Below are 13,032 nucleotides of genomic sequence, written 5' to 3' on the forward strand. Positions count from 1 at the left end.
CCTTCAGGGATTCCTTCAGGAATGCCTTCAGGGATTCCTTCAGGAATGCCGTCAGAGATTCCTTCAGGGATGGCTTCAAGACTGCCCTCAGGGATTCCTTCAGGAATTCCTTCAGGAATGCCCTCAGGGATTCCTTCAGGAATGCCTTCAAGAATGCTTTCAGGGATTCCTTGAGGAATACCTTCAGCGATTCCTCAGGAATACCTTCAGCGATTCCTTCAGGAATGCCTTCAGATATTCCTTCAGGAATGCCTCCATGGATTCCATCAGGAATGCCTTCAGGGATACGTTCAAGAATGCCTTCGAGGATTCCTTTAGGAATGCATTCAGGAATTCGTCCAGGAATGCCTTCAAGAATGCCTTTAGGGATTCCTTCAGGAATACCTTCAGGGATTCCTTCAGGAATACCTTCAGGGATTGCTTCAGGAATACCTTCAGGGATTGCTTCAGGAATACCTTCAGGGATTGCTTCAGGAATACCTTCAGGGATTGCTTCAGGAATACCTTCAGGGATTCCTTCAGGAATACCTTCAGGGATTCCTTCAGGAATACCTTCAGGGATTCCTTCAGGAATACCTTCAGGGATTCCTTCAGGAATATCTTCAGGGATTCCTTTAGGAATACCTTCAGGGATTCCTTTAGGAATACCTTTAAGGATTTCTTTAGGAATTCCTTCAGGGATTCCTTTAGGAATACCTTCAGAGATTCCTTTAGGAATACCTGCAGGGATTCCTTTAGGAATACCTGCAGGGATTCCTTTAGGAATACCTTCAGGGATTCCTTTAGGAATACCTTCAGGGATTCCTTTAGGAATACCTTCAGGGATTCCTTCAGGAATACCTTCAGGGATTCCTTCAGGAATACCTTCAGGGATTCCTTCAGGAATACCTTCAGGGATTCCTTCAGGAATACCTTCAGGGATTCCTTCAGGAATACCTTCAGGGATTCCTTCAGGAATACCTTCAGGGATTCCTTCAGGAATACCTTCAGGGATTCCTTCAGGAATACCTTCAGGGATTCCTTCAGGAATACCTTCAGGGATTCCTTCAGGAATACCTTCAGGGATTCCTTCAGGAATACCTTCAGGGATTCCTTCAGGAATACCTTCAGGGATTCCTTCAGGAATACCTTCAGGGATTCCTTCAGGAATACCTTCAGGGATTCCTTCAGGAATACCTTCAGGGATTCCTTCAGGAATACCTTCAGGGATTCCTTCAGGAATACCTTCAGGGATTCCTTCAGGAATACCTTCAGGGATTCCTTCAGGAATACCTTCAGGGATTCCTTCAGGAATACCTTCAGGGATTCCTTCAGGAATACCTTCAGGGATTCCTTCAGGAATACCTTCAGGGATTCCTTCAGGAATACCTTCAGGGATTCCTTCAGGAATACCTTCAGGGATTCCTTCAGGAATACCTTCAGGGATTCCTTCAGGAATACCTTCAGGGATTCCTTCAGGAATACCTTCAGGGATTCCTTCAGGAATACCTTCAGGGATTCCTTCAGGAATACCTTCAGGGATTCCTTCAGGAATACCTTCAGGGATTCCTTCAGGAATACCTTCAGGGATTCCTTCAGGAATACCTTCAGGGATTCCTTCAGGAATACCTTCAGGGATTCCTTCAGGAATACCTTCAGGGATTCCTTCAGGAATACCTTCAGGGATTCCTTCAGGAATACCTTCAGGGATTCCTTCAGGAATACCTTCAGGGATTCCTTCAGGAATACCTTCAGGGATTCCTTCAGGAATACCTTCAGGGATTCCTTCAGGAATACCTTTAGGGATTCCTTCAGGAATACCTTCAGGGATTCTTTCAGGGACACCTACAGGGATTTCGTGACATTCGGACAAGATCTTAAGTCCTTTTCAATCATTAATAGCAAACCATAGAAAAATATTTGTAAAAAATTTGGATATAAGAAAATTTTACAATTATTTATTTCTGTGTTTCACAAGTTTTTTTCAGGTAAGACCATCGAAGGATGAACTCTTTAATTCTTCCAAGATTCATTACAAGAGTTACTCTTGTAAGCAATCATCTCTCAGTTTTATTTGAAAAAATAATAAAGAAACACAAAATTATCACAAAATTTTAGTTGTTCCCTTAGTGGACAGTCCCCTATAGTAGCACTAGATGGTTTTTACAGCCGATTTGCTATAAATCTTTTCAAAACATTTTTTGACATGAAGGTCTGGAGCTATTTATCTTAGTACCATTGATACACAGCTTGATTTTGTTCAAAAAATGATCGAAATGGTTAGTTTTGCTTAAATTTGAGCTCCCTTGCGCCTATAGTGAACCTATTGTTCCTATAGTAACACTACTGAGAGAAACTATTTTTTATTATACGAAATAAATGATGAATTAGGGACTTTTTTTTTACATCAAATGAAAGCTTTTTATCTTTGTAGGAAAATATAAAAGTTTTGTAAAAATACGGTTTTGATAACTATTTTGTCAACGCCGTGATGCTAGTGCTGCTATATGAACAGAAATTAGAAATAGTGCTACTATAGGCACATATATAGCGCTACTAAAGTGACACATGCGATAATAAATACAAACATAAAAGCTTTCAGATGATGTAAAAATAATGACACTTTTTTCGATTTTATACGAATATTTGTTCTTAGCTATGCGGCTGGTTATAAAGAAAAGTGAATTCAAAATAAGAACAAAATAAGACAATAAGTAAATCTAAGAAAATTCTTTATGGAATTTGAATAAAATTTGTATGGATAAGGTCGAAATACAAAACATCGAGGGGATAAAAGGTCGAAAGACAGATGGGCGAAAATTATTTGCTTAGTGAGAATTTTTCCATCTTTGAAAATAAATTTCCGACCTTTCGTTCTTATTTTTGTTCTTCGACCTTTTATTCTCGACCTTTTGTCGTTTCGACTTTTTACCATAGATTCATCGAAAACATTTTCTTTTTTATATTTTTTAGGCATCAATGATGTTATCACGAGAGATATTTTTTCGTTGTCTTAAAATATAAGAAAAGCATCTTTCAAAAACAAATGTGTGCAAAAAGTACATTTAGTTTAGTGCTCATAGAGATACTAAGAAAGAATCGACATATCTGTGCAAATGCAATGTAAATTTGTAAAGGCAAATGCAAAACGGGGTGAATTTGATCTGTGTCTCGGAACCGTGAATATGTGTTTTGTATATCTGAAGATCAATTTTAATTTTGGAACAACTTATGATTATGAAAACATTTTAAAATTCGCAAACTGAATATTGCTTTAAGAAAATTCTTAAAAATAAATGCGAAATTCAATAAATATGTCTATTACACAATTTATCACGTACACAAAATACATTGAACAAGAATGGAAAAAAATCAGCTCTAACGACAAACAACACGGTATTTGAACGGTCCAAGGCTCTTGCAGCAACATGATTTCAACACCTCACCACGCGCGCTAATCATAGATATATCGAGCATCCGATAAACTGTTTGTCGTAGGACAAAGGGTTTGTCGGATATTGTTACAAGTTGCGATTAATGCGAATCAATTTAAAATTCACGGATAAACTTTCTCACATTCCATGCACGATTGACTTTAGGATCAAAAATGGTATGCTAGAAGTCATATCGTAGAGTGAAAGCGTGAAAATCTTCCAAATTTTATGAACTCGGTTTGCGAACAATTGATCGTTAGCACACATGCCGAGCGATTCATTTTTCGCGGAGCGAAGTTTGTTATGATGGCTTGACGACTAAGGGTTTATCGTTGTTGCTATGATCGCATGATAAAGAACAACCACGATGCATCATTTGTTTTATCATGATCACTAGATTTCCATCCTTGACATTGAACGATATTTTGCATTACATTTGTTAAATATCTACCCACTCTATAAACTTAAATTGAAATAATTGAATCCGTTGAAATTTAATGCTATTTATCGACATTAATTTTGAGATCCTCAGTAACATTCAGCATTTGATAATAAAATCAAAGTGGTTATGTCAGAGTTTTAGGTCATTAAAACCGTAATAAAACCTAAAATGCTCACAGGGTTTTCATTGTTTCAAAAACAAACGTTGCTATACAACGAATCTTTTGCAGAAGGTCAAAAGCCAAAAAGTCAAAATGATAGGAGATCGAAAGACGAAAAGTCAAAAAACATTAGGTCGAAACGACTAAAGGTCGAAGAGAAAAAAAACAATAGGTCGAAATTCTACTTTCCAAAGAAGAAAAATTTTCCCATCAAGCAAATTAATTCAGACCTCATGTCTTTTAGCTTTTATCTTTCGACTTTTTGTCCTTTCGACGTTTCGTCTTTTGGATTTTTATCACCAAATCATGAATAATTAAGTAATTTTTGAAGAAGAGCCATTATTACAAAAATAACAAGCTTCTACTATACAAAATATTTATCGAAAATATAAAAACACGAATATTGCTGATCATATTGAGTTTTTGAATAAAATAGTTGACAAAATTTCGAACGCCAATTACGTCGAAAAAAAATTCTCTCCGTTCCAATTTCAGACAAAAAAACTCCGCAACATAATTCATTATATATCATAAGTTATTCATAGCATATTAAATGGTACAAGATGTATGAAAAGAAATCTTGGAAACAATTCAAAATCGCTGTTGATAATCAACTGATTTCTAATATATTCTTTCGACGTTTTGGAATTCGACATTTTGTCTTAAAACGATAATCAATTAATATACAAAATACCAAAAAAATTGTCGTAATTGAAAAATAAAAAACGAAAATATTGCTGATCATATTCAGTTTTGAACAAAATATATAAATAACTAAACCACATTCAGTGCCAAAAACTGTCAACGATTACAGTGGTTTAGAAAAACCAACTCATTTTTCTTCCCAAAACGATCAACTTCAATCCACAACCGACACGTAAGTAAAAGCGCTGTCTCTTATCTCCCCGAGGCGAATTCTAGCGCAAAAATGTGTGTCCGTTCCACAGCTACTGGAAAAGGTTATTTATGGGCACCGGTCCTTTCATAACGTCTCCCTTTCAACCTCCAACAATCACCCATCTGGGCCAAACCTTGAACCAATGCAAAGCAAGCTGTATCGTCCTCCTTCATCATTTTGCAACCATGTGAAGAAACCGAATTGAAAGAACATCATCTCGAACTTCGACAGAGACACTTCCTCGGCGTGTTTGCGACGATTTTCAGCTCAACCCATCCGATATCGTTCGAAATAGCTTCCTAATGTGAAAAAGCGTTGAGTAGCAGAGTCCGTACTCAAATATCAAGCAAAACAACATGTGTTTTTTTCTCTCTTTCCCCATTTCAGACACTCACACCGTCCCTTCAATCGCAGCTGGTAATTGAATTAATAAGTCCAACTTCCATTTCAGTGCCGAGCAAACATACGGAGGGAACCATTGAAATCACTGCAAATGGGACAGGACCTCATTCCCCTTCTGCCATAGAAAAAAAACGAGGATAATCTTTTGAAAGGGTCCTTCCTATAGCTCCTCCCAGTTTTGACTCGTTACCGAAGAAGGGGTCGTACCCCTAGCATCGAGAATGCGTTCGAAGACTTGCATGCAAGTCCAAATCACGTCAAATTACCATCGAACTAATTTGTTCCAAATATTGACCGTCGCATAATTGCATTTGCGTGTGGCCCCGGGAACACGTGTACGACAACCGAGAGATGTCTACCGTCTACCTTTTACACTCCCGTCTAGAAGTTTGGTTCACCCACTGAGAAACAAACAAAGGTGTTTTGTCCTTATCTATGTGATTATACGTCCAATTAAAACTCATCCTGACAAATTCAAAATGAAATGAATTAAACTTTTTTCGTAGGTATTTTAACAAGAAAAAATGGATTTTTGAGCTTTGAAAAAATACACTGAAAAATCATGTTCAATAATTTCAGCATTGGATCGATCAAAATTTGAAATCGAAGTTACGTTAGAATCGTAATCCTATATTCTTTGAAGAGCGCTTTTAGAAGGTCTTCAAGGAATAGAAGAATACGGTTCTAATGCAGCATTATTACAAAATATTGTTTGATCAAATACTGAGATAATTCGACTTGTTTTATTAGTGAAATGTTTTAGAAAATGTCACAATTATAAGTAAGAATTTAGTTACCAAAATTCAAAACATATTTTCGTCAAAATATCTCAATTTAAAGTAATCCTAGCTGGTTACCTTTCGAGTTAGCCATAGATTGTTTTAATTAGACGTGTAGTATTAGAGATATAGACATAACACTTTTGTTTGTTTCTAGAAGGTGACCCCAAACTTTTGCACGTTAGTGTACCTCCGAAAATTCCCGGAGAAAGTTTAACTGCTCGTGGTCGGGATTTCTACCTGACCGCCCGAGTAAAGTTGGCCCGAAAGACGTCCACTTACCCTTCAATTATATTCCCATTCATCAATGGTCTTATGCTTATGCCGGTTCAACCAGTTGGGTCTCTTCGACCCAAAAGCGAGCGCAATCCGGGCAATTAAAGAACGGAAAACGTTAACTTCCACCTGATTTATCCACCAGCAATGGGACACGGCCCTGCTCATCGCGATCTAGAGGGTTTAACGCACCTCACGAGCAATTTTTGGAATGTGCAACAATGAGCATAAGTTTTCGATGTGCAACAGTTGACGATAAGTTAGTTAAGTTAAGCAATAAGTAGTCTGCTGTAGATTACACAATTGATTTTAAACTTATAGGCATTCTTCATAGAAATGCCCCGTACATTCTTTCTTTGATAACTCTGAAGGAATTCTTTGAAAAAATTCCATTGCCCCGAATATCATTACCCAGAATGCCATCCCCAAGTAACCACTAGCCCGCCAATTCGCCTTTTTGGGCTTATAGGGTTGTTATACTGCTACTGTAGGGCATGTCAGCTCTGTAAAAGCCTTATATTAGCACGGAGGGCGAATTATAGTGCTATTTGGTTACTTGGGTCAGATTCTCTAGAAGCGCGATTTTCTTTAGAAGGATCCTAAAAAAATAAGTTCTACCTAGATGAAGCATGATATAATCTTGACATTGATTTCGTTGTATTTTTATAACTGACGCAAAACTAAAAAGTACAATAACAAAAATTCACGTAAGCATTTACGTGAAAGTTTTTATTTATACAACTTTCATAAGCACTACAAGCGGCGTACAATCGTGAGGAATTGTTGTGAAATCTCTGAAGAAACACCTGAAAGAAATTTGATTATAATACATGTTTGATTCAATGGATTTGAAAAGTTTCTAAAGAAACGCGTACACGACTTTCTGGAAAATAATTCAGCCAAAGTGAATCATGGAAATGTCCAAGAAGTCCATTACCCTATCCTCCCAGAGTTACAAATCGCATCACGCCAACTCTGCGGAAAGCTTAATTTTTGCATAAATTATTCTCTGTCATACGGTGTTGTCAGTCACTCGCCAAAACTGGTGCGAACTGTTGTTTCCGACGAGGAGAGGAAAAAATTACAAGAATTCCGTGTCGTGGTTTCGATGAGTGATGCACCCTTCGTCGTTTCATTCCTCTCCATTCTAAATAATTCGAAGGATGCAGCAACTGAGCAGAGAAGTTGCTACTTCACTAATGCTCGTATAGGAAAAATCTCGAATACCTTGGTATAGAACAATAATGATTAACAGAATATTGACTAAAAATAATGAAGTAGTTCTATCAATTTTAAATAAAAGAAATGGTTTCGTATCAACTCAACAGTCTTAAAATCATTTGACATTATCAATCTATTTTTTATAATTATAAGCGCCACCGCATCTAAAATCAAAACGATATCTGCTGTCCTTCTCTTCCATCACCCCTTTCACCGGATGTTCTCTCATCCATCATCAAAACTTTTGATCTCAAAAATTCAACAATTCCTCACCACGCTCTCACTTCCTGTCGTTCTCGTATTCTCCCTCTCTCGCAAGCACTCACGTGACATGGATGGCAACCGGCGTTTTCCGAACTAATAAATCCTACACAAACTCGATATCCACTTCCACCTCACAAAAGACACGGATAGCATTCATATAAAAAAAAAATCTACAAAACAAGATATCTTCACCTAATACGATCATCTCGCAAGAAGAGCGTCATATTTCTCCCCGGGTTGAGAGGATATTCTTCCCGGTTGGAGGCCTGACAGCGGTAGGCTGTTCCTTAGCTCTCCGTGTAGCGAAACTTTGCTTTTCGAGAGGACACCCGTAAAGCATAAAAGCGCACATGTAAGCTTGCCTCGGAGGATAACTGCCTACGACAGGGGTTACCAAACACTAGTATTCGGTTCATTAATGTTTCCTACACTAATTTGGAAGGAAAGTCAGTACTGAAGTTTTATGAAAATAGAGCTAGTCACATCTTTCAATCGGAATTACAGTTGGTCGGTGTTAAGTCAGAGGGGACCAAGTACCGTGGTGAATCAAAATCCGGACGGTACCAATATCCGGACACTCTGGTAAAATATAATCATTAATGATGAAATTAAGTATTACAGTGGTAAATTTTATTCATTATATTTACTTTCATTCTTGCTGATCACTCTACAATCATTCGTAATCTAGTAACCATTGCCTAATAATTAATAATAATCAAAACAAAAACGTCTTTCGGTTCGGACGTGTTTTTTTTGTATTGTGAATAATTTCGGTAGAAGTGGTGAAGAACGTGCGTTTACATTCAGCTGACGGTCATGTGTTTAAATTACATTCTTCACAACGTATGTTGAATATAAAAGTAAAATAAACATAAATACACATATTCGGAAGCACTACAATCGTGAAGTTCGTGTAAATATGCAAATAGCGGTGTAAAAGAGACTGTCCGGTATTGTCGGCAGGTGGTTTTAAATCCGGACACCGTTGTAAAGCATTGTGTTTTAGTTCTGTGAGTGAATAATTAAAGGATAAATCTAAAAGAAATGTTACAAACATAATCATTCAGGTGTTATCAGTGATTTAAATGCAGTTTTATGCTCAGAAAAGCAGTGTGACTCAAATATTTCAGAGGTGCTAACGACAAGCGCCCAACCCCATATGTTCGGATGCAGTTGAGGTAATTGAGCCAAAAATTTACAATCATTTCATTAACGTTAGCATCATAGATCACATTCATGCATGTATTATTTATAAATGTGACATAAAATTAAATGAATATACACTTTTCATGGATCTTGATGCAGTATTCCATATTAAAAGAGCGCTGTCCGGATTTTGATTCACAAATGTCCGGATTTATAAACAAGTAATGCTTCTGGTGTCCGGATTTAAGGACAAGACAAGTTAGTTCGATGATTTTCATGGTATCATCATAACTTTTATTATATAATTCAATTTTCTCATCAAGTTTTGTTATAAAACTACGTGTAGCAATAATGAACTCAATTCTAATTCGATGAAAAGTGGTTTAAAACGGAGTTTGAACATATGTCTCAGCTTAAGCGTCCGGGTATTGATGCAGCACGGTACAAAACTTGGAAAAATTGGATTATTCTCTCATAAGATGCAAAATTACCTGACCTTCATTTCACTTTGATCAGCTTTGATGAGTGCTGTAAACTGCGAGAGCTATGTAGCAAATTTACTCTGGATGATCAATAAAAATCGATAAAAGAGTGCAGTCAGAGTGGACCAAGTGCTTATTAGCATAACAGCAGAAATGATCAGCGCGCTAAGGAATGCGAGGAAATGAAAAACATTTCAAGAGATTTGTCAGGTTTGCAACATCGAATGATTTTTCTACTTATTCATCAATAGAAATTTATAAATATTACTTAATTCGATGCATTTGATTTTGATTTTTGACCATTTACCATATTTGGATGGGTGGTCAGAAATTGCAACAATTGCTGTGCAGACAGAGTGGACCAAGTGTTGAAAAGCGATAAACTGATTGATTATTGCATATTTTGAGTCAACTTCAGAGTCCGATAGAAGTTTATGGTAGTTCTATGGTGTCTGTATGGAATGTGCTAGAAGCCGCTGATTAGACCAGTATACATTGGTCGGTATTCAAAATTTCCACTTGGTCCACTCTGACTGAACGCATATTTGAATATTCCTTTAGTTCAGTCAGAGTGGACCAAGTACACATAGTCCATTAGAAAATCGTTCTATCACAGGTTTGGATTATGGTTTTTCATGATTATCTCTCACATTATATTGTTTGAAAGTAACACAATAATGTGTAGAAATATTGAACCAAAATTTTAACCGAGTTCAAAAATTACAGAGCGTTAGACTTTAAACCCATTTTTCTCAAAATATGAAAAATGTCACTTGGTCCACTCTGACTTAACGCCGACCAGTTAATGCCGAAATAAAGAGCACTCTTGCATATAATTTCGCAAATTGTTGAATATCGTATGTCAAAACGGGAAAAACCTTCCGTTAAAATGATTATACTTCAATGTGTAAAATGTTCGTACTTCTGATCAAAATTTTGATTTTTATAAAAACAAGACACATAAATCCAAAGAAAATTTTCAAATGTTAGTAACTACATGGCGTTTCTTTCAATTAGCAATATTTTACTCTTGTTTGTCCAAACTTTTTTGTCACAATCATGTCTTCTAACTTTTTCACAACTCAGTAATATACACACTAAGATTGAATCACAGAATTCTGTGAAATTTCACCGAAATCTCAACAGCAGAATTTTCGGTGAACCGTTCGGTGATTTTGATTTCACAGATCGATCTGTGAACCTTGAAAAAGTTCATCTGTCAAAACCACCGAAGAGTGCGGTGGTTTTTCACAAATTTTCCGTGGATTTATTTTGTGATGCTGCAGCTTTCATCGAACATTTCTGTGCGATTTCTCAAACTTACTGTAATTGTTTGATTTTACCAATGGCATTTCACCGACAATTCAGTTTATATTTACAGTTGTCTTGCGAAAATGTAAAGTAATTTCTCTCGGATTTTCTGTGATGTTTCTTGATTTCCATCACGCTACAATTAGCGTCATTCTCGCCATTGAAACGCCCAGCCAAAATTTTAACTCCACATTATTTTATTGAAATAAACAAACGCATATTACTCATAGTAACATAACTACCAACCAGTGTCTAATCCTATTTTGGAAGTCCAAAAAATCAACTAGTTTGAAACATAAACACTTAGTTTAACTTTATTTCACTCTTTTCACTGAACAAACATCAACGCTCGCTAAATGTATAGTTGTCAATATGGCCAACGATTGATTTTACAGATTTTCGGTAAAAGTCGCGATGTCCGGTGAAAAGTTTGATCTTCACCGAACTGTACGTAAAGATTTCTCAGATGTTTGTGAAACTTTTCTCTTCACCGAATGTTTTGTGAATTTTTGACAGTTGCATTGTATGACTTCATGTTTCACAGAAAAATCTGTAAAGTCATATTTCACAGTTTACATTCTGTGATTTATTTTACAGAATTCTGCGTTCCATTTTAAGTGTGTAGGTATCATCAGATACTCCATTTGGATACATTTTGGTCGGCACAATTATTAAAAAAGACACTACACGTTAGTGCTTCCAGTGGGCTATTTGCCCACATTAGCATGCAACGCCCAGTGGCACAGTCGGAAAACATTCCTCTCGAAAAGTTTTTCGGCTTGAGGCGGGAATCGAACCCACACTCCATAGCACGATGCGGCTAAATGCCTTGGTGACACTAACCGCACGGCTACGAAGCCCACAAATAATAAGGTCAATAATTTTTACTCTCATATGAAGAGAATGTAATCAAAAAGATAGACGAAAAAAGAAACAAAACTCAAATGAACAGCTTTTGATAAAAAGCGGGAAGAATCTTCTACGAAATTGGTTTCTTCTTTCAAGTAAACTCTTTATTTAATTATACAGTTAACTCTCCCTTACTCGATATTACGTATCTCGATATCGAGTTAGAGAACCATAGAAAAAGTTGGTTTTCATGGCTACCTCGATGGCCCTTTGGATCGCATTTGCACTGAGTTTGTATTCTATAACTCGATACATCCCTAACTCGATGATCCCTTCAATATTGAGTTATAGAGAGTTTACTGTAATGTTAAGTTGCAAGTATATGCATTTTTCAATTTATGTATTTTTGAACCACGTTACCACCAGAATAAGGGCTGTGTTTTAGGCTCATTTTCGTCGTGACATTACATTACATGACTATTACATGAGTTTATGGTACAATAAACCAGTTCCTTTTTTGAAAAATGTTCTCCGACTTTCCGTGCCATATCAAATTCTGAACTTATTTATCAAAACAAGTTATCTGTCCAAAAAAGAGCCAATTCGATATAGTTTTGGAGCTGTATCAATTCAATTTTGTGTTTTCGTTATACCGGAATGCCTTCAAGAAACCCCAAATTACTATCAAAAGGATTCGAAAATACTACTAGCCTTTTGCTAACGCAATAGTCTATTACGATATTTAATATTTAACGTACCTAATTGGGTCCTAAAATGTTTAATGAATTCTTGTTTATATTTAATAATACGAAAGAGCATGTTCTTGCAACTACTTTAGCAATTTTTCCAACTCAAATAACGGTTATAACATATTTAAACTTTAATTTAAAAAATGGTTCCATTTATGAACCTTGACACTTTTGATCATGTTTGACGTTCACGTTGACGACAAAAATGCCACAGGGCTTATAGTTTTAACACTGGGGTTGTTCCTATCTGACATTTCGGAAGGGACACGGAAAACAAAATATACCTAAAATTTCAGTTTAAATCAAGGAGTGTGACAAAATCTCAAAAATCGTTAAAAAATGTTTTTTTAAGTAAAACTAACGAAAATCATTCCAAAATTAAGTAAACACGTTTTTTTTCCTAAACTTAAGCGTTTGGCACTAAAATAGGGACAGTGCTTTAGGACCCTATTAGTCAAAAAATCTGCAAATTTCCGAATTTTCCATGCATCAAGATAGGCCAAGAAATTACTTGCTACCAGCGATCAGGCTTTTTGTAGGAATCGATTTTCACTGTGAAATAATTGAAAATATATCATGAAATCTCATAGGGTTTCCAACAGGAATGCACTCTATGAAAACACAGTTACCCATGATTTAG

General features: G+C 36.4%; 1 protein-coding gene across 5 annotated transcripts in view; it reads left to right on the forward strand.

The window, feature by feature from the left end:
* The window catches only part of LOC5568514 (transcription factor AP-2-epsilon), a 213,147-nt gene that overhangs the window by 150,428 nt on the left and 49,687 nt on the right, over positions 1 to 13,032 (forward strand). For 3 of the 5 annotated variants that reach the window (XM_021850497.1, XM_021850496.1, XM_021850498.1), the window contains one exon: positions 5,301 to 5,330. The exons of the other annotated variants lie outside the window; for them this stretch is intronic. In XM_021850497.1, coding sequence (XP_021706189.1) covers positions 5,301 to 5,330 — 30 coding nt within the window. The remainder of the gene's footprint in view (positions 1 to 5,300; positions 5,331 to 13,032) is intronic. 5 annotated transcript variants of the gene reach the window in all.

The sequence above is a fragment of the Aedes aegypti genome, chromosome 3 (assembly GCF_002204515.2).
Source record: "Aedes aegypti strain LVP_AGWG chromosome 3, AaegL5.0 Primary Assembly, whole genome shotgun sequence".
Taxonomy (NCBI): Eukaryota; Metazoa; Arthropoda; class Insecta; order Diptera; family Culicidae; genus Aedes; species Aedes aegypti.